The following is a 26,868-nucleotide window of genomic DNA, read 5'->3' as shown; positions in this document are numbered from 1 at the left end:
TGGGAGGCAGAGGAAGGTGACTCTCTCTGAGTTCAAGGCCAGCCTGGTCTACAGAGCAAGTCTAGGAAACCAGGGCTGTTACACACAGAAACCCTGTCTTGAAAAACCAAGAAAACAAAACAAAACCCTGGATAAATGTTTTCAATAGGTTTGTTCTTAAAAAACAATATTGTTTCTAATGGAATGTTTTCATTTAAGCCTACTTTTGTTAACTCTGCAGAAATACAGACATGTGGACAATATCATGTTTGAGAATCACACTGTTGCTGACCGCTTCCTTGACTTCTGGAGAAAGACAGGAAACCAACACTTTGGGTACTTGTATGGACGGTACACAGAGCATAAGGACATTCCACTTGGCATCAGGGCTGAAGTGGCTGCAATTTATGAGCCTCCTCAGGTATGTGAGTGCAGGAGCTACTGTGTATGGAGGTCTGAGGTTGTTCTTAAGGTGCTGGGAACTGCCTTCCAGGAGGCCTCTTTCTCTTTGTTTTTTCTATAACTTCTCTATCTCTTGTGTACTCTTGGGCATGCACACATTACACATCCGTGTGATAATTATTGGAGAATAAGATCACAGCCCATAGGGCAGCACTCACAAAGCTCAGGGTTCTGTCCCTACTGCTTTATCATCCACATGTGGTAGCATCTGCCTGCAACCCCAGCATTGGAGAGGTGAAGGCGGGGCGATCGGAAGTCTAAGATCACTCACCAGTGGTGGTGCATGCCTTCAATTCCAGTGCTTGGGAGGCAGAAACAGGTGGATCTCTGTCAGGTCAAGGCCAGCCTGGTCTGCAGAGCTAGTTCCTCACAAGCTGGAGGCTAGCCTAGGATACATGAGACCTTGAATCAAAAAACCTAAGCAGTTTGACTTCCAAAAGGAAACGAATGTATAGGTTCTTGCTTTATTTCTTTTGTCGTGTGTTTGTGCTTTGTGTGTGTGTGTGGCTGCATGCCATAGCACGCGGGGTGGTCAGAGAGCTTGCTGGACTCTGCTCTCTCTCTCCACCACGTGGGTGCCAGCGGTCAACTCAGGTCACCACACGTGCTGGCAGACCTCACCTCAGTGTTGGGTCACTCTGCCCCTCTCACTTCACTTGCTTTCTAGACCATCTGACCCAGGGCCTCATGTGACCCTGGGCCTGCGGACATGAGCGCAGTGTGTGCTTTCTGCGGAAGTGCACGTGCCATCCCTGCCTTGTAGCAGATTCCCTGTGTGTGCCACCCCACTTTGACACTTCGGCATTTGGATTGAGCTGTGTGAGATTGTAGAAGTCTCGTGTGTTGCTTTGTTCACAAAGAAGTGGCCAGTGGTGCCTGACACCCTACAGTGAAAGCCACTCATGCAGACCTTGGATTTTGGAGTGCTCTCCGATTGAAGTGCTGCTTTGTGAACTCGGAGCCTCAGCTCAGTTTTGTACATCTCTGTCACGGACAGTGTAGCAGTTATACTAAAAGCATAATTGAGGCTCAGGGTGGACACTCACCCCTTAGATCCAAGTGCCCGGGAGACCAAGGCAGGTGATTGACGTTCAAGACCAGGCTGTGCTACATATTGAATCTGAGTCCAAGTGAGACACTGTCTAAAAAAAAGTAGGGTGTGGCAGCCAACACCAGTAATCCTAGCACTGAGGAAGTAGAGGCAAAGGGCCCTTGCAGTTTTGAGGCCAGCCCAGTCTACATAGTGACTCTGAGACCTGACAGCCACGTAACGAGAGGCTGTCTCAAAAGACCAACCCAGTGCCTCAAATGCCAAAACAACTATACATACTCATATTTTGGGGCAAAGAACAGAAACTTCTGGCATTCTGACTGCTCTCATCAGTATTGGGTCCCAGAGGCTGAATTCTTTGACGTTTTAAGGCCATGTACCCATAGCAAGGTAGCCCATGTCATCTTGATGGTGGGCAAGTATCTCATATTTACCCCAGGTTGGTTTTGACATGTGTTCTACTTGATGAAATCCAGCAAATATAAAGTCATTGCTCTTCTGCTAGAATTTTAATTTACAAGGTTGTATTCCATCAAAGTCTCATAGTTTGGGATGTCCTTTCTTTTTAACCCCTATAACTGGGGTTTTGGATTAGCATGATACTTCCTCATGATGTTGGAGCTGCATTTACATGGAGAGTAAATATTTTGTCTACTTCAGGAAGTGTACCTATTATCACTTAAAATATTGTCTCCTCTACATTTGTTTATATTTATTTGTGTGTACACAGTGGAGGTCAGAAGAGAAATTGCAGGAGTGGGTTATCTCTTTCCATCATAAGAAATCTGGGGATAAGCTCATGTTGGCACTGTTGGCGGCTCAACTTGCTCAGTCATCAGGCCAGCCCCTGTTAGCAGTTTAGGTTGCATATGCGCCAGCCAGAGCCAGAGCGGACCAAGTGCTCAGGCTGAATGTTCCCCTCGTGATGAGAAGGTTACAGTCTGAGGTGTCTGTTCTGGTTCTGTTGTTAGACAGTCCCTTTGGCTCAGTGTCTTGACCATAGGACCAAGGGTCTGTCATTTCTATAGCAGAAGGGTACAATGCATCAAGGTGGTTCTGGGATGTCTGCTACCTTACAGTTTCAGTCCTCTTGCTAGCCAAGCTGTCTAGAGCAGAATTACCTATCTGTGGGAGTTCTGAAAGCAGCTCTGTTCCCCAAGTGAAGGCACCTTTCAAGCAAACACCAGAGGCAACCTTCCTTCAGGGCCTTTTTTGTTTGTAGCTGTAGATATCTTGGGTGCATTGTGGCTGGTGGGTGGGAGTGGAGGTTGCAAGTCTGTCTCAGTGCTTTCTAACTGTGCTTCCTCGTAGATTGGTACACAGAACAGCCTGGAGCTTCTGGAAGATCCGAAAGCTGAGGTGGTTGATGAGATTGCTGCCAAACTTGGCCTGAGGAAGGTACGAGGCCTCTGCCAGCCAGATGGCCTTTGGGGAAGCCTGGGCTCCTATTGGGGAAATCCACACAGATGGAGTGGCTCAGTCTGGGACCAAACCCCCAGCTGACAAGATCAAGTGTAGGCTCCATCCCTTCATCCCCTCAGCTATGTTATTGCTGCTAATGGGTTTGATGGTTCTCTGACTTAGAGGGACGTGAAAACATTTTCTAAAGTATGAATGCAAAGCTGAGCGTTATGGCACCTATATGTCGACTCTATTGTTGTCCCTGCCCCCCACACTCTGCTGGCTGAGGCAGGATGATCAAGAGTTCAAGGCTAGCCTGGTGCATAGAGCAAGACCCTCATCTCTAAAGACCACATAATGAGGTATGAAGACATGCCTTTTCAACCTGATAGCCACAGCCCCTGCAGACACACTGCACACACACTATAGGCGTGCTCACTGCTCATGTGGCTTGCTTCACTCTCTGCCGTGGACACTTGGTGCCAGTGTCCGTCCTGCATGAGCATTAGGCTTCCTGTGCATAATGGAGGTCACTGAACCTGCGGTTTTCCTGGTCTCTGGGACAATTAGTGGGTAGGAGGAGAGTCCTTTCAGTCCATTCCGTGGTTTGTCCCACTCTTGATAATGGTCGTAGGAATGGTAGATTGTGGTTTGGTTTAAGACGCTTTCTTGTTTTGTAGCTCACACTGACCTCAGACTTAAGTCCTCCAGCTTCAGCCTTTCGCTGTGAGGATTATAGGCATAGGCTACCACCCCTGGCTTGTTTGGATTTACAGGCTTTTTGAACCATATATTGGAACACATTGTGGAAGTTCAGTATTAGTAGCCTTGGAGGTTTTGTCCTGTATTTGCACTATCTGTGTGGATCGCTTCATCTTTTCTTTCTCTCTCTGGGTAGGCAGGAAAGCCTAGAAGCACGACTGGGAAGTCCCACATGGCTTTACTGTGTTGAGGCAGAAACACCCTCCAGACTTTGGACCCAGCATCTTTGTATCGGTCACAGTTTAGCACAAATTCTGGAAGCTCTTTTGTTGAGAAGAGAAACTGGCCAATGTTTAGAGCTGTGTGTGATACAGGCTTGTGCTTCTTAACATCGTGGCAACGTCTGGAGTTACTTAGGTTATTTGTCAAAACCCATGTTCTTTGCTCTTACCTCAGCTAATCTGGACTGAGCCAATTAAATGGATCTTCTGTGCTTAATTTCTGTATTACCATCCTTTTTGTGTGTGGTCATCAGAGTGCTGTTACACCAGTACTGACCCATGTGCCAGGCCTCTGTGTAGTCTCCGGTTCTGTTGGAGAGGGTGGTGGCCATCGGTCAGCTCCTCAAGGATGGAAGTGGATGCGTTGCTTGGCCTGCAGCTCCACTCTTGACAGTCTAGCTCACTGTCTTCTGGCTCTGGAGGCCAAGGTACGCCTCGATGATAGAGCATGCAGACCATGTCAGTGTAGGACATTTCAGGGCTGCAGACACCTGAGTTCTAGGATTGGCCTTTAGGGAGCCCCAGTGATGCAGCTTTAGACTTGTGTCCTCAGCTGCCCCTTGTGCTGCCTGGCAAGCTGAAACCTCTGTTGTAGCACTCCTTTCATCCTAGGTGCCTTTCTGCAGGGGTCTGCTTCTTCCTCGTATAGGACCTATCCCAGGATCCCTTGCTGCTTACTTCTTGTCTGTCTTCCTTTTTGGAGCGTAAACTTCTTGCCACATCCTGTTGGTCTCATTCACAAGATGCTGTGACTTCTAACAAAGTACAGGCCTGAGTAGTCCTAAGCAGAGGGTGTTTGATGGATGAATGTTTGTCATGGCAGCACCAGAGGGAGGTTCCAGTTTCTCCCTGGCAGCAGAGCCGAGGAGCTGTGCTCTCAGCGTTACCTGGCTCAGGAGTAGGAAGGCCATTGTTCTAATGCTCCCTGGACAGAAGCCATCTGTTGTATGGAGATACTCAAAAGATGCTTTCCTTTTCCATTAAGGTTGGATGGATATTCACGGACCTTGTCTCAGAAGATACCCGAAAGGGTACAGTCCGATACAGTCGGAATAAGGTGAGACGGAGACAGGAGTGACTTGGCCCGAAACCTCACTCAGGTAGTGCTGACTTGGACCTCCCAGTTTCTGCACAGCTGGCAGATAACTTTGCAGACAGTCTTCCTGGTTAAGACCCAGCCTGCTGAGTACGTCCAGCACAGCAGACCCCCCACTCATCTGCACTTGAAGCCAATGGGAGAGGGCTGCCGGTACCTTCTGCCCTGCTAGCTTGAGTGCTTTTAACATTCATCCCTAATGACTAGAAATTACAGGTATTTGTGATTTTTGAGGCATTGTAGCTTAGTTCTTTAAATTTTTTTTAAAGGCAAGAATCTCAGTCTGTACCCCTGGGTATCCTAGAACTCAATATATAAACCTAGTTGGCCTCAAACTCACAGAGCTCCACTTCCCTTTGCTTCCCAAGTGCTGGCTTTAAACGCTCTGCCTTGTTTTTTGTTTGTTTGTTTATGTTTTTTTAACTATTTATTGTGCATGTGTGTTCATATGTGCTATCTCACTCTCGTGGCGGTTGGAGCACAGCTTGTAGTTGTTTCTTGCCTTCCACTGTGGGCGCCTGGGAATTGAACTCAGGTCAGTCTTGGAGGCAAGCATCTTTACCTGCTGGGTCATCTGGCTGCCTAGCTGGTAATATTTCCTGCAGAAGAAATAGAAGCTTGTCCTGACACATGCTGTAATTTGATATGCTGCCTCTCTTGGCTTAGGACACCTATTTCCTGAGTTCAGAAGAATGCATCACTGCAGGAGACTTTCAAAACAAGCACCCCAACATTTGCCGGCTCTCTCCCGATGGTCATTTTGGATCCAAGTTTGTTACTGCAGTGGCCACAGGTATAAATGGGGCAGAGTAATGGCACAGATACTACTGCCCATTAATATGTTTGTTGTTCTTTGCAGCAGCTTTTCATCTTTAACTTTGTTATAATAAGCTTCTTCTTTATGTGTTTTCTTTGTGTGTTTGTTTTCGAGATAGGGTTCCCCTGTGTAGCCCTGGCCCCTGGAACTTGCTCTGTAGACCAGGCTGGCCTTGAACTCAAAGTGCTGCCTCCCAAGTGCTGGGATTAAAGGCATGTGCCACTACTGCCTGGCATAATAAGCTGCTGCTGCTGCTGCTTCTTTTTAATTTATTCACTTATTATTTATACACTGTATTATTTATACAGTGTATAAGAGGGTACCAGATCTCATTATAGATGGTTGATTGCTGGGAATTGAACTCAGGACCTCTGGAAGAACAGCCAGTGCTCTTAACCCTTGAGCCATCTCTCCAGCCCTCCTTAATAAGCTTCTTAATGAACTTTAGGAAACATAAATTCTTCCTTTTGTTTTACAGTAATTCTGAGTTTAGCATCACACAGGGGTCAGGGCTTCTTCACAGCTCTCCTCAGGTCTAGTGTTCTCATTGCAAGTCTGGGGTAACTCTTGCTTTTGGATATGTGCCCTTTTTCAACAACTAGAACTGACAGTGCAAGAAGAGAGACTTCCTGTTTTCATGAGTGGAGCTCTCATTCTAAAAAAGATTCCGTGAAGTTCTTTTGGGAGTGATATGCATTAGATAATACATGTCATATTTTATAAATATATAGTAGGTTGTGGCCGATGTGAACATGCACTAGATCTTTTGTTACATCCCTAAGATGAGAAGATCAGGCATGGGACCCTAGAATTGAAAAGCTTAGGGATTTGGAAATTGCAAAATCAGATTGGAAGCATGTGATCCACATAGCTAGGTTTTACCGTAAGTTCAGGGTCTGGCTCTGGATGTCTCATCTCTCCACAGAGACAGCAGTCCTCTTGTCTAGATGATGCTCTGTGTGGCTCTTTGTTTTTGTTTTTTTAAGACAGGGTTTTTCTGTGTTTCCTTGGCCATCCTGGAACTTGTTCTGTAGACCAGGCTAGCCTCGAACCCAGAGGTTGACGTACCTCTGCTTCCCGAGTACTGTGATTAAAGGTGTGCATAATCACTGCCCAGCTTTCCCGTTTTCAGAATTCCCCTACCAGTTCACATGTAGTCTGTATTGAGGGTCCTAGTTCAGACTTCCTTCTGGTTCTTAGAGTGCCCCTTCCAGTTCACCCTGCCTCCCTGTAGGAAAGTGGATGAGCACTCTGCTGCCATCAGGTCTCTGTCTCAGGAGACTCAGGACTGTTAAGTCTTCCTAAATGCTAACAAGTTTGCCTTTCCTAAGGGAGTTATGGCCTGTTCAGATTGACAAATAGGTCACCTTTTTTTTTTTCTTTTGAGTGAACATTGTTTGAGGAGGAAGAGATACTGGTGGCATCTTTGTTCTGTTATGCTGATAATAATTGCACATACAGATTTATAACATTTCTCAAAATTGTTGCTGGGTTGAGTGCTGAAGGGCATGAGTGGAGGTGTTGTCCACGATTAAGGCCCCAGAGAGTCATCTCCTGCTGGCAGCTTGAGTACTGCATAGTAGCAGATGTTAGGCTACTGTGTGGTCAGGATACACATAAGGTTGGACCACAGACCTGACAGAACCTCTATTTTGATTGTTAGGGTGGAGGCCTCCTGAAAAGCTTCATGCTTTTTCTTGCTCAAACCAAGCTGTTGCTTCCTTCCTAATTTTGTGGTCTTAGAGACCTCAGATTATAGTCATGTATGTATGTTTTCATGGTGGTTTATAAAGTAACGTTGATTCTAATCTTGGGTCGTAATAGAAAAGAGGGTTTGCCTACATGAATGTGTTAGGGGTTGGGGATATGAGACAGTTCTTAATCTGGCAGGGTTCCCAGCATCTTCAACATACCATAAAAGCTGGTAGTGTCCCTCACTGAAACAGCCAGAAGCACCTCAGACACTTCCAGAACTGTCACCGTTGCTGAGAATGGCTGTTTTGGGCTACTGTGGGCTCCCATAGTAATCCAACCTTTTTAATTACTGTTTCTATGGGGAAAGTGTCCCATGGGCCAAGAGAACTGGCACCTTGTTTACAATGAGGTGTGTAGTTAGCTTGCTTTTGTCTGAGTCTGAATCCTCCTGTTTGGTGCCTGGTCTCATCAGCTTCCTCCCCAGAAGGAGGAGTGGCTTTTACAGTGTTGCAGCTGGGATACTGGTCTCCAAGTAAAGTATCCTCTCTCTCCAACATGTCAGGTCTTTCAGCCAAGGGCAAGTGAGGATCCTGTAGAGGTGTTAGCAAATGCAGTTGCCGCAGTCCCACCTCCCATGTTGGAGAGGAAGGTTTGAGCCTGCATGCTTAAGATAACATCCTAGGAGGTGGTGCTGGTTGTGCTGGGCTGGCCCCTCTGTGGGCTGAGCTCGGGCCTTCTGGATAGCCAGGCCAGCCCCTGCCTTTGCCTGCAGGTTGTCCTACCCCCTGTGCTTTTCCACAGCTTTTCTGGCTTAGCTGTGGATAGTGGTTTGCTCCAGGGATTGCCATCCCACATGTGGTATGTGCTTGGCTCCAGTACTGTAGCAGTGCTCTCTGAAGACCTCGGGCTCAAGGCAGCTCAGTTCTTTGTGTCATTGTCACTCTCCAGTGTGTGCTCCATTTTGTGTTTGGGCTCCCCAGCAGGTGCTTTGTACAGGGAATGAAGGTTACCTTGCCCAGACTCCTCAACAGCTCAGTCTTTGTGAGGTTTCCTGAAAGATAAGTGAACCGTGTATGTGTGTGTGCGCGTGCGTGTGCTCACTTGGGAAAGGGATTGTGTGGAGCTCAAGGTAACTTCCGAGACTACCTGTGTGGAACAGTATTACTCCCTGCTTCTTTGTGATGTTGAAGATTGAGCTCAGGGCCTCAGAGCTTGCTGGATCTACTGAGCTATTTTTCTATACCCTTTTTTCACAGGGTGTGGGGTGTAGGATCTCATGTTGTCCAGGCCAGCCTTAAACTCCCCACCCTCTGTTTTCCACCCTACTAGGACTGGAATTAGAATGCATTATTACCATGTCTGGGGTCTGATGCTTTTTTTTAATTTAAACAATCTTGCATTTATAGATACTATTCACTATTCTTTTCTCTAAGTTTTTATTTCCCTAATGACCTGTCATACTCAAGTAAATGGTAAGTGCTTGTGCACATGTGGCTTTCTCGCATCGTTGCAATTTTGGTCTCCGCCAGTGAGCTCCGTCAGGTGTGGTGTCTGTGGGTACTGTCAGGTACCTGCACAGCTCCACCTGTGTGCGGATGGGGTGTGATGGTGTCTGCATTAGGACCAGGGAGAGAGCGAGGTTCTGAACAGGGCGCCGGAAACTGGTTTCTCTGAGCACTTTGCCACCAGCTGCAGTCGGCCTTCTACGTGGGAGGATAGTCACTTAGGGCCAACTTTGTCTGGTCTTCCACTTTCTGATCATGTTTCTCTGGACTGGATCAGATAGGTATTTGAAAAGAAATGCACTGAATCTCTTTATCCTGGTTTGTAACTTTTTCAAACTGAAATAGAGATAGGTGCAGAGCTACAAAAGGGCAGTGAACATTGGATTTGCCCTTATGTAGCTTTGGTTCTCGGATTAGACCTATGTATCTACGCTTGTCACATCCTTACCCTCCTGATTTCAGGGTCCCGTGTAACTGGCTGGGTGGCTCTCTCTGAAGTAGTCATTTAAAGTATCTTTGTCCTTAATTTAATGTTTTCTTTTTTAAAAGTCGCATGTTATTGTAAACTACAATGTCACAAATATGCAATTTTGTTACATTTGTATTTATTTTGTGTGTGTACCTTTGTGTCTGTGGGCAGGTATGACAGCATGTGTGGTATGGAGTGCATGCAGAGGTCGGAGGACAACTTGCAGGAGTCATTTCTTTTTTTCTGTCACATGAATTGTAGGGATCAAACTCAGGCAAGCAATAGGTGCCTTTACTCACTGACCTGTCTCTCCAGCTCCCTGAATGTGAGGTTTTTGTGGGTGGCGCTCGTAAAGAGACACATACTACAGGGCAGTGTGTGTGTCTGTGTGGGGGCTGTAAGGAGACTCTTGGGGCGCCTATTACTGTAGGTCTGGCTGTGTCCAGGTGCTCACCTTCTGCGGTGCTGGGGCACTGGCTTCACCCAGCCACATAGATTTCTGTAATCTGGAAAGAGATGTGTGTATGATCTGTGTGTTAAGATGAGTTTCTTTTTTCTGTTGTTCAGAGAGTGGAGGGAGATGCAGAGAGCACCATGGTGCACGTGTGGAAGTCCTTTCTCGCTCTTTTCCTGTGCTTTATAGGTCTCACACTCAACCCAGTCTTCAGACTTGTGTGGCTATTGGGAATCCTAAGCTGGCCTTGAGCTTGCTATGTAGCAGAGGATGACCTTTAACTTCTGATTCTCCTGCCTCTCCCAAGGGCTAGGATTACAGACATTGACTGCCATGCTCAGTGTATGTTGGAGATTGCATCTAGGGCTTCATTGTGCTACATGAGAACCGTGTGGCCGAGCCCCATATAGCTTCTGTCCTGCTACCCCACACCTGTACTTCCATCCTCTCTGCCTCCAAAGGAATGCATTGTTCCTGACCCTTTTGCTCAGGTGCTGAAGCTGGTGGCATTCAGGACAGTGTCAGTCCTTACACTTTTGTGTTCCTAACAGTCTGTGTGCGTTTAACAGCACTAACTCAGCTCTGATGATGGGGTAGAGCAGTGGACTCTGACAGCCTGTCAAGTGTGCCCAGTGGCTGTGAGGGGTGAGCAGTGTCCAAAGTGTCCTCCTCCAGCCACCCTCTAGGTTACACAGCAGGTTCCTGATTCTTGGGTTCCTCCTATTGGGTGGAGGATAGGTGTTGTGGAATGCTTGTGACTCCCTTTGGGTAGACTCTCTTAAGAAGTTTTCTCTTACAGGTGGTCCAGACAACCAGGTTCATTTTGAAGGTTACCAGGTATCCAATCAGTGCATGGCCCTGGTCCGAGATGAATGTCTCCTGCCTTGTAAGGATGCCCCTGAGCTCGGCTATGCCAAGGAGTCCAGCAGTGAGCAGTATGTTCCTGACGTGTTCTATAAGGTAAAAACACAGCAGAACAAAAATGTTAAGTGCATGTGACTCTCTCAGACTTTTGTGATCTTGTGAGTGTTAAGTTTGTGTCAGTCATTGTGTTTTATTGCCCAGCTTGTGAATCAGGGCATCTACCACATTCTGAAGCTTATTTTTAGTTACTTTGGTTTGGGTGGCATTCTGGGGTGCAGCCAGAAGAGGAACCTTGCATGTTGGGTTTGGGTATATTACACCAACTCTGACCATTGCAGCCTACATTTCCTTTGTGAAGATGGACTATTTGGACCTTTGTTAGAATTGAGCCTGCCACAGCTACTCATTTCTTTTGTTGTGAGGCTTCCAAGAAAAAGAAAAATAACAGTGAGCAGGAAATATTATCAAATCAGACAGAGGCTTAACAACACCCAGCAGAAACTGAACAAGGAAGCCCTCTTAATGCATTTGCTGGAGTCCCCATCAGAAGCCCTGGGCAGAACCTCGAGTGAGGCTTCCAAGTAAAAGAACAAATAGCCACAGACAGAGATGACGTCAGCTCAGTGTTTACAGCGTCAGTAGAAACAAACAGGAGAGTAATGGCAGAGCTTTCTCTGCACAGCTGAACTTGCGGCTCTTCTTGCCCTCTGTGCCTTTGTACCATGGGGTGAATGAATATCAGTGGTCTCCGGAAGTGCTTGACCTAGCTCTTAAGGTTTTCACCCTTGGGCTGTTTTGCTGTTTCCTTTTCCCTGTCTCAGAGTTGAGAGCAACAGTCCCCAGACAAAAGAGCATTAGAAAACTCTTTGAGAGAATATGCTTGGATCTGAAATGGGGTGGGGCAACCCTACTTCCATAGCCAGGTTCTCAGTGTGCTCAGTTTCACACGACAGTTTACCAACCCACTGTGTAGTATAGCTTGACAGAATAGGCTGTTACCGCTCAGATGTCCTCACCTGCTACCCTGTTGATCACCTGTCATTTTTGGAGCTGTTTGACTGACCTTTCTCTTAAGATTGGTTTTACTCATGGTTACATTAGGTTCCTTGTGTGCAGTCTTCCTGTTGCCTGATTTCTCTCTTGGATCACTCATGGTGTGTCCTGTTCTGCCTTTTTTATTTGTTTTAGATCTCTATATATGAATTTTACTTTGTTTGTTTGTTTGTTTGTTTGTTTGGAGGGGGAGGGGAAAGGTCTCACAGTATAGCTTGTCAGTGTGTAGACGGGCCACCCTCAGACTTACAGAGCTACGGTTACCTGGCCTGAGTGCTGGAATTAAAGGTGCTCACCACACACCCAGCACTGTTTATGTTTTGTTTGTCTGAATGTCCGTGTACCACATGTGTGCAGTGCCCATGGAGGCCAGAATAAGACGTCAGATCCCCTGAACTGGAGTTACAGGTGGTTGTGAGCCACCATGTGGGGACTTGGAACTGAATCCAGGTCCTCTGCAAAGAGTAACAAGTGCTTTTATATATGTATATTTAGATGCATTATATATGTACATATATTTTTTATGTATATGAGTGCTCTATCTGTATGCACACCTGTACGCCAGAAGAAGACATCAGATCCCAGTACAGATGGATGTGAGCCACCATGTGGGTGCTGGGAATTGAACTCAGGACCTCTGGAAGAGCAGCCAGTGCTCTTAACCGCTGAGCCATCTTTTCTGTGGTTTGCTTTATCTTTATTTATCGTCTAAGAATGAGGTTTCCTTATTTTGTCTCATGGGTATGGATGTTTGCGTGTGTGATTTCCTCCATCTGAGCCTAATTCCCATGGAGGCAATAGGGTTAGGGCCCTAGAGCCCTGTGTATATGATTGTATTGCCTTCATGTGTGTGTACACTACATGTGTGTACTGCGTGCAGAGTCCAGAATTCTGAGAGCGTGGTGTTAGATAGAGGTGGTTGTGACCTATCATGTCGGTGCTGGGCACAAACCCATTCTCTGCAAGAGTGCAGGTGCTCCCAGCGGCTGAGCTGAGCCTCCATCACTACCCCCTCGTGTGTGTGTGTGTGCGTGTGCGTGCGTGCACACGCTTGCATATGAGAGTGTGTGTGTGTGCGTGCGCGTGCACACGCTTGCATATGAGAGTGTGTGTGTGTGTGCGTGTGCGTGCACACGCTTGCATATGAGAGTGTGTGTGCGTGTGCGTGTGCGTGCACACGCTTGCATATGAGAGTGTGTGTGTGTGTGTGTGTGCATGCACACGCTTGCATATGAGAGTGTGTGTGTGTGCGTGCACACGCTTGCATATGAGAGTGTGTGTGTGTGTGCGTGCACACGCTTGCATATGAGAGTGTGTGTGCGTGTGCATGCACACGCTTGCATATGAGAGTGTGTGTGTGTGCCTGTGTGTGGTTTTGTTTCTCCAGGGGTCCTTACATCTCAACACAGTGGCACAGTTGTGATCTAGGGAAAATATTTTGTGGTCTGTTAAGTCAGGTTGTAGTTTTTGTTCCTCAGTTTCAGTGCAGGTAGCAAATGTACTGCCAGAACCAGAGCCTGAGCTCCACATTCCAGGACGCAAATCAGATCTGCATGTGCCTGAGCAGTATGAGCTTGCTGGGTTGATGTGGGACCCAGGCTGGCCATCCGTGAGCCTGAGCTCTAGGTATGATGGAGGTGCCCTCCACTATTCCCTTGGCTCTCCTCTCTGCTCAGTTATGGGTTACTCAGTTACTGCAACCTCTCATTTCTCATGCCCTAGGAATAAGGACAGTGCCTATGGCTCGTGCAGAATCCAACCTGGCAAGCCCGAGAAGCACCTTCTGTTGCCTCTGGTAGGCATTCTGTAGATGGGGCTCTTCTGTCCCACAAGAGCCTGTGCTCTGAGTGCTTCCCCAGTCGGTGCTGCTGGTGGCCTGTCCCACCATTCGTTAATGGAGCAGCAGCTTGCTAGGGTTCGCTCACGCTCTGCAGCAGGGTGGTGCCAGCTGGTCAGTGGCAAGACACAAAGCCTGTGTTGCCTTGGGGGGTAAAAGAGACATGAGTGTCTGTGTTTCTTCTCATGTCAAGACGCCAATGCTTCCAGATGTGGCCTGCAGTAGGCAGGAGGTGCCGGGAACCATGACTTCTCACTCTCCTTTGTCCTGCTCCAGGTGTAGATAAAATTGCTGACACTTTGGCAGCTGTCAAACTTAGAATTAAGATGTCTTCCTTCTAGTATATTCTGTCTGACATTTGCTAAAGCCCATAAAAAATAATTGCCTTTAAAGTGGTGTGTAGGGCTAGGGATTGGCTGGCTAAAGCACCTGAGTGAAGGCACAGGGGAGAAGTTACTTGGTTTTCCCCTAGGGAAAAATGGGGCTTACAACACCTTTATTTTTGTGGTGAGCAGAAAAGGTACAATTGGGTAGTTAAATCTGAACGAGAATAGCATAGCACAAAGGAAGGGTGGGGTTTTTAACAAGAAAATCCCCTAGAGGGGAAGATGAAAGTGAACAGGTGCTGGAAAAATGTTTCTGCATATTAGAGCTTAATTAGATTGGAAGATGGATTCCAGATGGGCTAATTACGCGTGTGAGTTGTTGCAGGTTGTTTCTTGTAGGGCAAGCATGTATTTTTGGAAATGGTGATATAGTTTGATTGAGTTTGATTCCTGCCTCCTACCCTGACTCCATCCAGAAAATGTCTTCTTCAGAGGCCCAAGATCACCCTCAGTCAGCTCCCAAGTTTTTGACCGCTATCAGACATAGCAGAAGCAAAGAACATGGAGGCCCTCCCTACCTTGTGATCACGCGTGTAGGGAAGAATGAGTGGCTCTTCCCCGGGTCACAGGGAGGTCACCACCCTCACTGGAGCAGCCAGGACCTGGACGATATTGCAGGAGCTTGATTATCTCCTTGTTTGACCTGGGGATGGAATCAAACCCACAGTTCTCTCACGGGTGCTGCATAAGTAGATAGAGGTCCCTTGTGTACACTTGGGCCAGCTTAATTTGCGAACAGGGTACAGTGATTGTCTCAAAAGACAGCCTGGTTCTCTGCAGTTCCTGAAGGGTGTGGATGTGCGGGAGTGGCCTTATGGCACACCTTGGGAGCATATGGTTGGCAAACAGTTTGGGTCTAAGGGTATCTATAAGCAAAGTTTTATGTAAGGACCTATCATTAGAAATTATGGACACATGATTTATATACAGCTCAGTGAATGACTCCTAATGTTAAGTGATGATTTACATAGAAAATATGACTCCTCTTATAGGCTCTTCTAATAAAAAGCATCAGTTCTTAGGAATCTATTTCTAGATTTTATGATTAATGAACATATGTTGGCCATTTTCCCCTATAATTAAACAAACCGGTTTTAGACTTTGACATACTGGTGGTATGTGTGTGTATGGTGTGATTGTGTCTGTGTTGTGTGATTGTGTTTGTATGTGATTGTGTGTGTGTGTGTGTGTACACCTTTTGTACATGTCTTTATTTTGTGGATATATTAAGTTATGAAAAAGTCTGCTTTTGAGAGGTGTAAGGTTTTTTTAAGAGTAAGACCCCAGGGACTGGAGGAAACTTGAGGCTGTTTTCAGCTCTCCGGCATCCACGGTGCCGGGTTATGGTAGGTGGGAGCTTACTGTGCTCCCACTTCAGAAGGCCCCAGGGGCTGACAGCACGGGCTCCTCTCCCGGTCACGGCTGTGACACAGAGTTCTAGGAAGCAGTACACGGAAATAGTTGCCTTCCGCTTTTCTTTCATGGACTTCAACAAAATCATCATTTTTTTTTTTTTTTTTTTTTTTTCTTTAAGACAGGTCTCTATATAGTCCTGGAACTCATTTATGTAGACTAGGCTGGCCTTGAACTCACAGAGATCCTCTTACCTTGCCTCCCAAGTGCTGCAATAAGGCATGTGCCACTGTGGCACCTAAAATTCCAGCCCTGGCAAGACAGAGTCAGGACTGCCACAAGTTCAGGGCCAATCTGGTCCACATAGAAAGTTCCATCCAGGTCAGCCTTAAATGCTGTTTCACAAAAGTAGCAAAAAATAAAATAATAACAGTGATTGAAAAGTTGGACTACTACTGTGAAAAGAATACTGTCAGTGTTAACCTTCCCTCACCTGACGCTGACCTTTGATTGATTGTTTCAGGACGTAGACAAGTTTGGCAATGAGATCACCCAGCTGGCCCGTCCCCTGCCTGTGGAGTATCTGATCATAGACGTGAGTACTCCTGCGCGTTCAAGCTCACAGGCGGCTACCATCGGCCTCTGAAGGCCAGGACTCTGGGCTGGTTGCCACTTGAGCAAGGAAGCCAGGGAGATTTGAGTCTTGGTGATCAATTCCCATGGTTTTAAAAACCTCACAGTTTAAACAACCTAGGGATTAACTTTCCTCTTGCTAAAGTACAAACAAGGACACCAGCCTCCATCCAGCTCCAGCCTGTGGCCTCTGCAAGGGTCTACATCCCAAGGGGATGTGAACAGTTCTGTGTATCTGGACTTGGCTGGTAGCCATCCACTGCTCAGAAGGTGCAGATGCCACTGTGTGCGGCACAGAGTAGCACTCCCAGGGACCATTCCATCAAGACTTCCCTGAGGACGACACCTCTGTAACTTGGTATTTGTGAGTAGTGTGGGCCAGTGTTGTTCCTGGGAGTGCCTCCAGGAGGCAAGAGGAGCTGGCTCTGCTGCATCTTAGAATCTGTTCCCTTCTGCGGAAGGCGATGGTCACAGAAACACAGTCATGCCATGGCCACAGGGCAGTGAGCGCAGTAGGACAAAAAGCCTGACGACTTCACAGCAGCTGGAGTGTCATTGCCTGCCAGTGCTCTCTGTTCGAAGGGTTGGAGGCAGCTCATTTTCTACATTACTGCTGTGCCAGAATATCGTTCAGGCTGCATTTGGACTTGGGATGGTTATATGATTTGGGCAGTAAAATATCATTGCATTTGGAGCAGTTAGTCTCCCCTGAGCTTAGCCCATTGATGCTCCATTTCAATTGACAGCTCCTGAAAACATATTTATTACCTAGGCCATAAAGGCATCTGTTTTTATACTACCTGGGGTGTAATTAAGATGAAAGCAGATTGATGGAGTCGGCATGATTTAGAATGAGCTTCCTAAGCTCTTCCCTTCACCACCTAGCACATCCCCACACCTTTCAGCAGCCTGGGTTGCTGGGGGGCATTCAACCCTGTAGTGCCCATATTCTCTGTCGCCATGAAAATGAGGGCTGGAGAGCCTTAGAGCAGGTACCAGGACAGTGTTGTTCAACTCTTTCTCTGGTGCCAGAGATAGTACAGATCCGGACTAGAGCAGCCCGCCTGCACTCCCTGCCCCCTTAAAAGACAGGGTCGTGCTATATAGTCTTTACTGCCCTCAAACTTGTAAGCTGGCCTCTACCTCTTCAGGGCTCTCTGCTGGGTTGTTGTTGTTTTTATTTTATTTTATTTTGGGGGCTTTAGGTTGGTTTTTGAGACAGGGTTTCACTATGAGTCCCTGGCTGGCCTGGTACTCCCCAGGACGTGGAGGCCAGAGTGGCCTCAAATTTATAGAGATCTACCTGCTTCTGTCTCCTAAATTAAAGGCATAAGCTATCTCACCTAGCTTATCTGCTGTTCTGAAATTTGAGAGTGAGATAGCTTTAACACAACAAAGATTTTGCATGCTGCATCATCGCGCAAGTCCTGGCATGGCTGTTCCACATAGTTAAACTGTGACCCCAGGACAGTCTGAGCAGGGTTGACCTTAAGCACATGAAGAGGAACTGGATCCCTGGAGTGTCCCCTGGAACCACCGCAGACTTTGATTGTGTTGCTGTCCAGGGCCTCTTTGAATGTAACGAGTACCCTCACCCTCTGGAGCTTGGGTGCATAGCCTTGAACTTACGGAGTCACTCCCATCTCTTTCTGTTTGAGTGGTCATTATTTTGAGGTAGCCTCTTCCTTAGTTGCCCAGCAGCCCTTGAACTCAGGATGTCCTGCTTTGTCTTCTTGAGCAACTGGATTCTAGGTGTGTACTACACCCAGAACTCTGGATTACAGGAAAATGCTAGCAGATATTCTGCAGTCACCCTTCCACTTCTGTTTGTGCCTTTCTAAAAGCAGAGACTTGAGTATCCTAGGCTTTTGCTCACAGCTTGGCTGTACTCCCTTTGTGTAGTGTTCAGACGTAACTAGAGCTGTGTGTCAGTACTGTGCTCAGTGCCTTGTGTGGGAGCCATTCCCACCATCTGTCTCTTAGATAGTAACCTGCGGCCATGTGGCCAGTTGAGGGCTTACATCATATGCTCGGCCTCACTGCTGCAGATGCTTGTCTGTAAAGGACCAGTCATCTCTGATGCATCTGATGGTTCAGCTCATCCTTGGAGTGCTGACACTGGCACAGCTGAATCCAGAAATAGCCTGCTGCCTTTGCTGATGGAGAGAACAGATCACAGCGACCAGAACAACATTTTCATCCTTTTAGAAATAGTCCCACAGGAGTCAGAATAGCTCCTCTATATTTTGGAGGGTGTGGCCTGGTGGTGCTAATGGCATGCAAAGAGAGAAAAGCGTTAGTAACTTGCTCTTAGGTGTTTTTGTGGGGAAGGGGCCTCCACCAAAAGGGATAAAACCTGTGTCTGTATTGATTCCTGCACTTCCCCCAGCGACCCTGAGGCTTCTATTGGTTATGGGTTAGATTTAAAACGCCCTTGCCATTAACTAAAGCATGCTGGAGTCAAAGGAGAGATGTGTTTACCTGCGGTAGAAAGTCCTGACTTCGGTTCACTCTCCTTGGAGGAAGATAGCGCCATGGCTCTTAGCCCTGCCCGCCAAACTGTGGCTCTTGGGGATCGGCCTCTTGGAGACTCTTAGAAGTCAGGGTATTTCTCGGGTGCACACTGGATAACTCCACGCTTGCCTCCCAGCAGAGGGTTGAGAATTTTGTGTCTTCCATCTGCCTCTTGCCTTCGCTATTCCTTTCTGTGGTTTGCTGGTTGGACGAGGGCAGAGTGGCCGTGAACATCTGTAGAGAGTGAGTGCAATGGCACAAACTCTTCCAGTCAGGTGTCAGTGCAGCCACGGACCAGAGCATGGAGCTGCTCAGATGTGAGTGCTGTTGAGATAGGAACATTGTTGCTGAGAGGCGGTGGCACACACCCTGAGGCCCAGCACTGGGGAGGCAGAGGCAGCAGATCTCCTGAGTTCAAGGCCGGCCTGGTGTATAGGGCAAGTTTCAGGACAGCCACATGGAGAAACCCTGTCTTGAAAAACAAAGAACAAATAAGTGAAGCAAAAAGAGGCATGCCTTTTTTGGCTTGTTTCCCAGGGTCTGACTTTCATTTTTTGGCGATGACAGTTTGCTGCTGTCTTTAACACCGTACAGGCCTCTAGTGAACTGCTTGTATAGGCAGGAGTGCCATTCTGTTTCTGGCACACTGTCACAGTCTGTTTTTTTGTTTTTGTTGTTGTTGTTCTTTAGATCACAACCACCTTCCCCAAGGATCCAGTTTACACTTTTTCTATTTCACAAAATCCGTTTCCTATTGAGAACCGGGATGTACTGGGTGAGACACAGGTAAGCTCTTCGTCTTAGAGACAGACAGTCTTCTGTTTGTTTACCTAACACAGGTCTGATTTCCCCAGAAGCACCGTTTCCACACTCCCTTGTTCATTATCGGATCATTCCCACAAGGCCCTGTGGGTAATGTCAGTCATGTGGGTGCCTTTCTGCACCAAGCAGTAGATGGCGATGCTCAGATCCTCGAGCCCTCGGTCTGTAGGTTTGGCAGAAATCCATTCTCACCTGGCTTTTTGGTGTTTCCAGTAGTGTTTATCACCTTTGTTGTCTACCAAGCTATCTCTGGTTTGTGTGGTGTTAATGTCTCGTACAGAAGCGATGCGATGCTCTGGCTTCCTGTTGCTCTGCCCCACGTCTGCTGTCTGTTGGGCTTGTTAGGGTTCATCAGGCACTACCTGACCTCCATGTGTGATGATTGACTCTGTTGGGCATATGTCCTGTCCTGTCCCTTGTTTTTAACTGCAGAGCCAACCAGACCTGAGTTGCCATTACTACCTATTGTAGAGAGTCTGTCACCTTACTTGTTTTTAGGCTGTAGTTTAGTACCAACATTTCAGAATATGAGTTGGTTGAGGAATAGGTCTAATATTTACTACTGCTGTGGTTCCTGTCAGTATGTCTGTCCAGAGAGATCATATACTTATGGGTGCAAGACAGTGTCAGTTCTTTTGGCAGACCTTGTGAGATACCCATCGTGGTCCTCTTGGCATGTCTCTGGTTGTTTAAAAGCTGCCCTGCCAGGCGGTGGTGGTACATGCCCTTAATCCCAGCACTCAGGAGGCAGAGGTAGGTGGATTTCTGAATTTAAGGCCAGGCTGGTACATACAATAAGTAGCAAGACAGCCAACTTACTTATCTGACCAATGTCTTGGATCTGAGGCCGCTTAAATGTGTGCCTTCTTGCACACCTGGGTCAGGTGTGCTGAGGGCTTCCCCCAGGCAGGAGCGTCACCCTAGTCCTGTGCTCTCTGCACCTCTTCTGGAGTCTCTAGGTGCTCACTGAAGCAGGACAGTGTGTCTGTGTTCTTACTGTGTGTGTGTTTAGCAGGAGTCAGCACTTTCTTGGTGTGATGCTAGGGCTTTGTGATGACACACTGCTTTTTTTCCCTTTCCTTAGGACTTCCATAGTTTGGCCACCTACTTGTCCCAGAACACCTCATCAGTGTTCTTGGATATCATCTCCGACTTCCATCTCCTCCTGTTTTTGGTCACCAATGAAGTCATGCCACTGCAGGTACCAGCACTGCTGCCCCCTTGCTTCCTTTCCTCAGATCCCAAGAACTGGTGTGAAGCTTGGTGTCAAGAGATAGCTGCCCCGTGCCCAGGGTGTGAGAATGTGCAGTCACAGTACTTTACAAGGGACTTTACTGGTGGTGGAGATGGAGATCTTTCACTGTAGCCTTTGTGCCAAAGGCTAGTTTAGAAAGCAGAGGAGAATGAGCTGTGTCCTCTCTCTAGGCTGGAGCCCTTAGGGATCACACCATTCAGACGTCCTGTTGCACAGCCTCAAAGCTAACACCCTCTGTTTCCTGACACCCCTCACCTTATGAACAAGTACTGTTCATAGCCTGAACCCAGAAGGTTTTGCCAGCTTCCATTCCGGGTCCTGCATGCACTGTTGCACAGTTGGCTTTTTTAAGATAACGCCATAAGGAAGGGAATGTGACTGAATGTTTTGCAGATGGTTGATGTTCCCTGAACCAGCCAGGGCAGCAGTTCCCACCAGGAAGCCTGTGTAACTGTCCTCTTTTCCGTGCTTTGTGTACATACGTAATAGTATGCACACACTAGGTGTGGATGGCATGTTCACCACCCAGAACGACACTCTTCTCTGCTTGCAGTCAGCCTTCAGGGTCGACCCTGCCATCTGAGTACAGGTGACAGGAGGGTCTGTCTTCATCAGGACCGCCTTTCTCTCCATGACTACTTTTGCGATTGCCTAATAGAAAACACTTTGTGAGGTGCTGGTAGTCCTTGATGAACGTCACTGTGGAGAATTTCTCTGTGTGCTGACCCCCAAAGGCACGGTGGAGAAGAGAAGGAAAAAGGGAGGAGGGCAGGTCTTAACAGACTTGGGCTTCTGTCCAACTGCCTCTAGGCCCCCGGGATGTGGATTTCTGTTTTCTTTGTGTTAGCTAACTTTAGCAATGAAATGTGTAGATTTAATACCTCCTTTTCTCTCTCCTTACTGGGGATTAAACTTTGTGCTTTTCACATTAGGCAAGTACTCTGCCACTACACTGAATCCCCCGTTAGGTCTAATGCACCTTGCACTTTGCCATGACATTCTCTGAGAGTTTTTCCAGTTTTCTTTGAAAGATGTTATTGATGTTAAGGGAAAAAAGAGTCTTTTTCCGTCAGTCAGAGCAAAGCAGACCCTCCTTGTGGCTCCTTGTAGGACAGTATCAGCCTGCTGCTGGAAGCCGTGAGGACCAGAAATGAGGAACTAGCACAGACATGGAAAAAGTCTGAACAGTGGGCCACCATTGAGCAGCTGTGCAGTAAGTGTCCCTTCTTCCCTCTACCAAGGGCCAGAACATGAGCTCTGTTGTTGAGACCATGGACCTCTGACCTGAGTATCTCCTTGAAATGTTTACACAAAGGGACAAACATGATGGACTTCTTGGTTGGTCGCATATAATGGCTGCTGATGTGACCACATACGGTCCAGGCCATAAGCCTTAGGTCTGTAGAGTTGTGAGCTGTGTTACTGTGAGCACAGCAAGTGTCTCCATCCCTCATACTTTGATGATGTAACAGAACAATTCCCAGGACTATAGGTGGTAGGGTTAAGAGCTCATTAACAGCAACTCCTAAATGTACAGCGTCTGATTGTCCAATCACATGCACACGATTGGCAGTGCGAACTAAGTACTGTTTACAATACAACATCACAACAAGACAAATGGGCCAGGCGTGGTGGTGCACACCTTGATCCCAGCGCTTGAGAGGCAGGAGCAGGAGGATCTCGGAGTTGTACAGCTGGCTTGCTGTACAAAGTTCCAGGGCAGCCAAAGCTGCACAGAGACCCTATCTGGAAAAACAAAACAAGGCTTGGGAACAGCTTGACTGCATTAGGTAAGTTCTGTGCTGGCGCTGCCATGACACCAGGCAAGCTGATGAGCATAAAGTGTGCCGTTATCTGGCCTGAAAGTCTTGTCTTTAAGATGTCGTTTTACCATTGTTGATGAGTGAAGTTTCAAAAATACACAGACAACTTTTTTTTTTGTTTGAGACAGAGTTTGTAACTGCCTTTGATACTCTAGACCTTGTAGTGAAGACCAGGCTGGCCTCAGATTCACAGACATCTGCTTGCTTCTGCCTCCCGAGTTCCAAGGCTAAAGTCCTGTGCCACTGCCATGCTCAGCCACAGATGACTTTTTTAAAAAATGAAATTAAATTAACAGGTTTTAACATCTGTTTAGAAACACAGAGAACCTAGAAAAGCCAAGGCCTTGCAGAAGGCAAGCTTGAGCATCACGCCATCACACTCACAGCCGTCTTGCTGCAGTGATCCAGACCACATGGTGTGGATGTGAGGCTGATAACCTGACCAACTAGTTAGGAATGGCCGTGGGTTAGAGCAGCAGCTGGAAGAAGGATGGTTTCCAGAAGAGTGTGCTGAGATAGATGGGAAGCAGATCTGTGACCTTGGCTTACACTGTGCTGGGACGTGAAGACCAGCCTGGGAGAGGTCTGAGGTTCAATGAGACCTACATGTGTCCGGCTCTAACAAGCAAGTTCTAGGACAGAAATCTCAAAAATAAAACAAGAGGGAAGAAAAGGATGTACACCTGTGTCGGAAAGATACAGAGTACGCAAAAATTCTTTTGGACAGGATTCAGGACTTTGGGTTAGGGTACAGACACACACCGGTCACAAACCTGGTAAGTTGGCTAGTGGTAGCACACATCTTTAAATTGCAGCTCTCATGGGTGGACCTGAGCTACACAGTGAGCTCAGGGTTGGCTGGAGCTGGTGCTTGGTGGTGTAGTGGTGGCCCAGCAACAAAAGAGGACTGCTGCAGTCGGAAAATGGAGCACTTGTGTTGATTGAAGGGGGCTGTTTGGAGTTGAGAAAGGGCGAAATACAGTATTTGGAATGTGTATAGATGACGTGTAAGAAGTCTACACAGGCAAGAACTTAAATAAGGATTTAGCACATTTTGCAGAAGAAGAGGTAGGCGCATACTGTGATTCCTCTTCAAGGAAATGGCAGTGAAAATAGTGCCGCTGGGTGTTCAACAGGGTAGCTAAAGTGAAAACAAACACGACAGTAGCAAGCGTTGAGAACATGGGGTAGGGAGGACTCTATTTGGGGGTGGCTATGAGTTTCTTCGGAAACTGCGCTATAGATATTTGGACTCTTGATGTGGCAGTGTCACTGCTAGAACTTTACCAGGAGAAAGAAGATACGAGTCCATAAAGAGGTTATGTAAGGGTAAAATTACCCACCTGCCCACCGCAAGTGTGTGCTGTTCTCATAGGAATACCTAGCAACAAGGGAGCAAGCAAGTAGGGAGGTGTTTGCTGACTGGAGCCACAGCAGTTGGTGTGCCAGCAGTCTGGAGCCGCCCCCGCCCCTGCTGCGGGATTCTCAGGAGATAGCCTTCGTGTGCAGAAATGATGTGCTCTCACTTTACCCTGCAGGCACTGTTGGTGTGCAGCTCCCAGGCCTCCAGGAGTATGGTGCAGTCGGGGGCTCTGCACGTGCTGCTCCCTCTGGCATGTGGGCCTGTCAGCACTGCACCTTCATGAACCAGCCGGGCACGGGCCACTGCGAGATGTGCAGCCTCCCCAGGACCTAGGGCTCAGGCCCTCTGCTGCGTGGGAATGGGCCAGCCCAGCCCAGCCCAGCCCACTCTCAAGTCTGGAGCGCCATGTGTTCCCTGTAAGGCCTGACGCCCATGGCCCTGAAGCAGTAGGGCCAGCTACCCTGGTATCCGGATACACCGAAGCTTCTCAGTGCAGATCTTGAAGAGAACGAATCCCAGCTGCTGTGCTGGGGTTGAACAGAACCTCCCAACTGGAAAGGCAGTGCAGCCCTGCCCAAGGACACCCCACATGCCTCATCTAGTTACTAGCTCCCCGCCATATTGGAGGGACTGAGCGCCTCCAAATAATCACCTGAAATTGGGGTGTGCAGAGGTTGCAGCTGTCACCCAGCTTTCTTTCCTTCCTCTCTGCTTTTGGTTTTCTGCCTCCCCAGTTTTTAGATGGATGTTCCTGGCTGTCTCTGTTCCCTTGCTGTGGGCTGTGTCCCTCTGCTGGGAGCATGTGTGGCTGGGGTGTGGCTGCCTTGGTCTGACCTGCAGTGTAGTGCGCCCCTGCCCTTCACTTGCCTGAAATCCGCAGTTGTCAGTAGTTCCCACCCAGGAAATTTTTATTTATTGTTTTAAGGTAGGCCTGCACAGATGGGAGTGAGAGAGATTTAATCCTGCTTTCTTTCCTCCTTCAGTGCAGTCCCTGGTGGGTGTTCAGTGTGGTTATTGGGCAGGGGCTGCCATCAGTTGTTCCCTGAAGCAAACCTCAGTGCCTGAGACTTCCTGCCATGCCGCAGACAGTGGCAGTTGGTAGCGTGGGTGGTGGCAGAGCAGTAGTGGCTCCTGCCAGGCAGTCAGCCTCATCATGTCTGTGGGCCAGCCCTGGGGTTCTGGTCCCCTCTCCCAGCTCTGCTCCTTTACCTGAGGCGTCCCTACACTGTTGCCTTCTTGCACAGTGCTGTGGCAGCTGAGAAAGCCTAGCAAAGGTGCCCATGTGCCCATGGTGAGGCAAATAGAAACGGCCTGTGAGGGTCCCGTGGCTGTTCTGTGACAGCCTTTACCCAGGTAAGACATAGGTATCCTGATGCCTCTTTGCCTTAATGAGAGCTAAGTCAGCTAGCTGTACTTTACCCTGGGACAGGCCATGCCAACCATAGACTGCTGGGGGCCATGTGTGTCTCTCTAGCAAAGTGCACCCATGCTTCCTTCCGCATCTTTGGCCCTGGGGACAAACCACTTGTTTGCTAGGGTTTCATGTGGCAGGACTAGGGTCAGCATCTCTGGTTTCACCTGGCCTGGGATCTGAGCCCCACTGGGCTTGGTTTGGTACTGACAGGGTCATCTTGGAGGGTCAGGAGTGGTAGAGAGCAGGCGAGCAGTCTCTGCAGCCACTTGCCAGCAGCATGCAGACAAAGTGCTGAGGGCTGCCTAACCTCCCTCCTGGTAGTTTCCCTGGCTAGGACTTCACATTTCTGTCTTTCCTGGTTTCTGTGATCTGATAGACTGGATGTCCTGGCGTTGCTGTGTCCATCACTTGGCTGTGTTTCCAGTGCCAATCATACAAGCACCGTTATTCATGCTGGGCAGGTGCCGGGCAGCACAAGCTCTGGAGACCTTTAGGCCACTACTTACTCGCCCACTCATCTTTGTCTACAGAGTTAATTATTTTTTTTCTCATATTCTGGTGTCCACGTAATTCTTGTTTTCTCTGTCTTTTAGCTAAAGAAATTGTTGTGATTTCTCTGCTCGTGGTTTTGAGTTACTCTTTGTTCAGTAATGCACTTTATTTTATTGTCCAAAGAGAGTCAAGCTAATGCTACCAGCTCGGGGTGAGCCCTGCGGAAGGGCAGCTCTGCTACCTCCTACATGGAGGTGGCCCTGTCCCACCTCTAATCCTACTTGCCATCAGGCACTACAGCCCAGAAAGCGGTGCCTGTGGGCCTACCTACCCAAGTAAACCCAGTGGCTGCCATGGTCCTCTTCAGGCTCAGAGCTGGGGTCCAGCCCTGGCCTCGCTCCTGGGACGTGGGTGCTCCCGCTTCGGCTCTGCTTTGGGCTCATAGGTGTGCACTGGCTGGGTGTGGACTAGTGTTCCCGTGACCCTGCCCTGCAGTGGAACCTAATAAAAGCACCTGAAGCGAATGTCCTGCTCCCCGTGCATTGTTCCTGTGATGAAAGCATCCTCCACAGCCCGAGTCCTGTGCGGTGTGTGTTAAGTGTTGCCTTGTAAGGCGTGGGGGCAGTCCTGAGTCCTGGGAGCTGCTATGCAGAAGACAGGCTGAGGATGCTTCCAGCCCTGGAGGAGATGCAGGTGCTGGGGATGAGGACTTAGCCCCCATGTGTTTCCAACCAAGGGGTCTTCAGAGTAGCCTGGGACAGGGTTCAGAGATCTGTTCCAAAAGCCACTCAGGGTTGGTGCAATAGGTCCAGGCTTCACCCTTGGGTTAAAGCTGTGGTTTGTTTTTCTGTTAATTTTCTTAATTTTTGGTTTTAATTTACAGATGGGCATAGTGGTGCACGCCTTTAATCCAAGCCTTCTGGAGCCAAAGGCAGCCCAGAACTACACAGAGACTCTAAAATACTAGTATTGGAAGGAGTCATTTTGAGACAGGTTTTGTGTGTTTGTGTGTGTGTGTGTGTAGACCAGGCTGGCCCTGGACTCCCAGAGATCCACCTATCTCTGCTTCCTGAGGGCTGGGATTAAAGGTGTGTGCTGCCATTACCGTCAAGCTTTTATCATTGTTTCTGTGTGCATGAATAGTGAA

The 26,868-nt window shown here is 48.1% G+C and overlaps 1 protein-coding gene across 1 annotated transcript in view; it reads left to right on the top strand.

Annotated features, from left to right (window-relative positions):
- The window catches only part of Nploc4 (NPL4 homolog, ubiquitin recognition factor), a 47,867-nt gene extending 21,622 nt beyond the window's left edge, over nucleotides 1–26,245 (top strand). Inside the window, exons 8-17 of the mRNA XM_055592173.1 lie at nucleotides 221–400; nucleotides 2,804–2,890; nucleotides 4,862–4,933; nucleotides 5,639–5,765; nucleotides 10,712–10,872; nucleotides 15,929–16,000; nucleotides 19,243–19,338; nucleotides 20,459–20,575; nucleotides 21,740–21,842; nucleotides 23,991–26,245. Coding sequence (XP_055448148.1) covers nucleotides 221–400; nucleotides 2,804–2,890; nucleotides 4,862–4,933; nucleotides 5,639–5,765; nucleotides 10,712–10,872; nucleotides 15,929–16,000; nucleotides 19,243–19,338; nucleotides 20,459–20,575; nucleotides 21,740–21,842; nucleotides 23,991–24,148 — 1,173 coding nt within the window. The 3' untranslated portion in view covers nucleotides 24,149–26,245. The remainder of the gene's footprint in view (nucleotides 1–220; nucleotides 401–2,803; nucleotides 2,891–4,861; nucleotides 4,934–5,638; nucleotides 5,766–10,711; nucleotides 10,873–15,928; nucleotides 16,001–19,242; nucleotides 19,339–20,458; nucleotides 20,576–21,739; nucleotides 21,843–23,990) is intronic.
- The last annotated feature ends 623 nt before the right edge of the window (nucleotides 26,246–26,868 follow it).

Source organism: Psammomys obesus, unplaced genomic scaffold, assembly GCF_907164565.1.
Source record: "Psammomys obesus unplaced genomic scaffold, mPsaObe1.curated_primary_1811, whole genome shotgun sequence".
Lineage (NCBI taxonomy): Eukaryota > Metazoa > Chordata > Mammalia > Rodentia > Muridae > Psammomys > Psammomys obesus.
The sequence above is the reverse complement of the archived record's forward strand: the minus strand, read 5'-3'. Positions and strand labels throughout refer to the sequence as shown.